The sequence below is a fragment of the Aptenodytes forsteri genome, unplaced genomic scaffold, assembly GCF_000699145.1.
Source record: "Aptenodytes forsteri isolate BGI_AS27 unplaced genomic scaffold, ASM69914v1 Scaffold53, whole genome shotgun sequence".
NCBI classification, from domain to species: Eukaryota; Metazoa; Chordata; class Aves; order Sphenisciformes; family Spheniscidae; genus Aptenodytes; species Aptenodytes forsteri.
In genome coordinates, this window is record NW_008795909.1 from 8697004 (window position 1) to 8697872 (window position 869).

Consider the following 869-nt stretch of genomic DNA (forward strand, 5'->3'; position numbering starts at 1 on the left):
TCTGGGCTCCCACCTTGGTGGTGAAGGCGCCCACCTGGGCGTAGTGGTTCAGCACCTGGTCCTGCCGCAGCAGCCGGCAGTCGACAGCACCGCAGCGGTTGGTCCAGATGAAGTATGGCACCTGGTCCTGCACCAGGCGGGACTGCGGGGGGAGGGGGGGCGGGGTGAGGCACAGACCCCCCATCCCACCCTCGCCCCCTGCCCCAGGCTGTCCCCTGCGCCTGGGGGTCCCAGGGGAAGGGTGCTGGGGGCTGTGGCGGAGCTCAGCCCTAGCCCTCTCAGCTAACCATGAGGTCGTGGATGCCATCAGGGTCCTCATCCCACCACTCTTCCTCCTCTTCTTCTTCCTCTTCATCAGGTGGACATGGGGAGCACAGGGGCTCTGGGGTCCCCAGGGAAGGCCATGCCCCACAGCATGCCGACCCCAGCTGCGGGTCCAGCACTGCCTCCCCCTGCTCAACAGCATCAGCATCACATCCCTCCTCCTCCTCCTCCTGCAGCTGTTTCTCCTGGCTGCCATGATGCTGCTCTGGCCGGCCGCCCACCCTGCCCGCGCCGGGGAGCTTCCTCTCCACCCAGCCCCGGGCCCGCAGCAGGCTGCGGATGACAGGGTAGGGGCCCTGCACCATGAAGATCTTCTTCTCCTGGGGAGGGACCCGAGAGCTCAGCCTGCCCCACCCCTGGTCCCTCCAGCTCAGCTCTCACCCCCGAGCCATAGATGCAATAAATGCAAGTGCATGGCACGTTGCGGGGGGTGTGTGTGTGTGTGAAATCAGGCCCCTCACCTTGACGGCCCTCTCCACGTGCAGCCTGGCCCTCTTGAGCCGCTCAGGGTCGAGCGAGGGGTGGCGGCAGCCGCGGGGGGCGGG

General features: G+C 67.5%; 1 protein-coding gene across 1 annotated transcript in view; it reads right to left on the minus strand.

The window, feature by feature from the left end:
• LOC103903343 (tubulin monoglycylase TTLL3) overlaps positions 1-854 on the minus strand; it is a gene marked incomplete at its 5' end in the record, with an annotated part of 2832 nt that extends 1978 nt beyond the window's left edge. The window contains 4 exons of the mRNA XM_019473425.1: positions 14-142; positions 288-347; positions 462-644; positions 786-854. Coding sequence (XP_019328970.1) covers positions 14-142; positions 288-347; positions 462-644; positions 786-854 — 441 coding nt within the window. The remainder of the gene's footprint in view (positions 1-13; positions 143-287; positions 348-461; positions 645-785) is intronic.
• Positions 855-869: the final 15 nt, after the last annotated feature.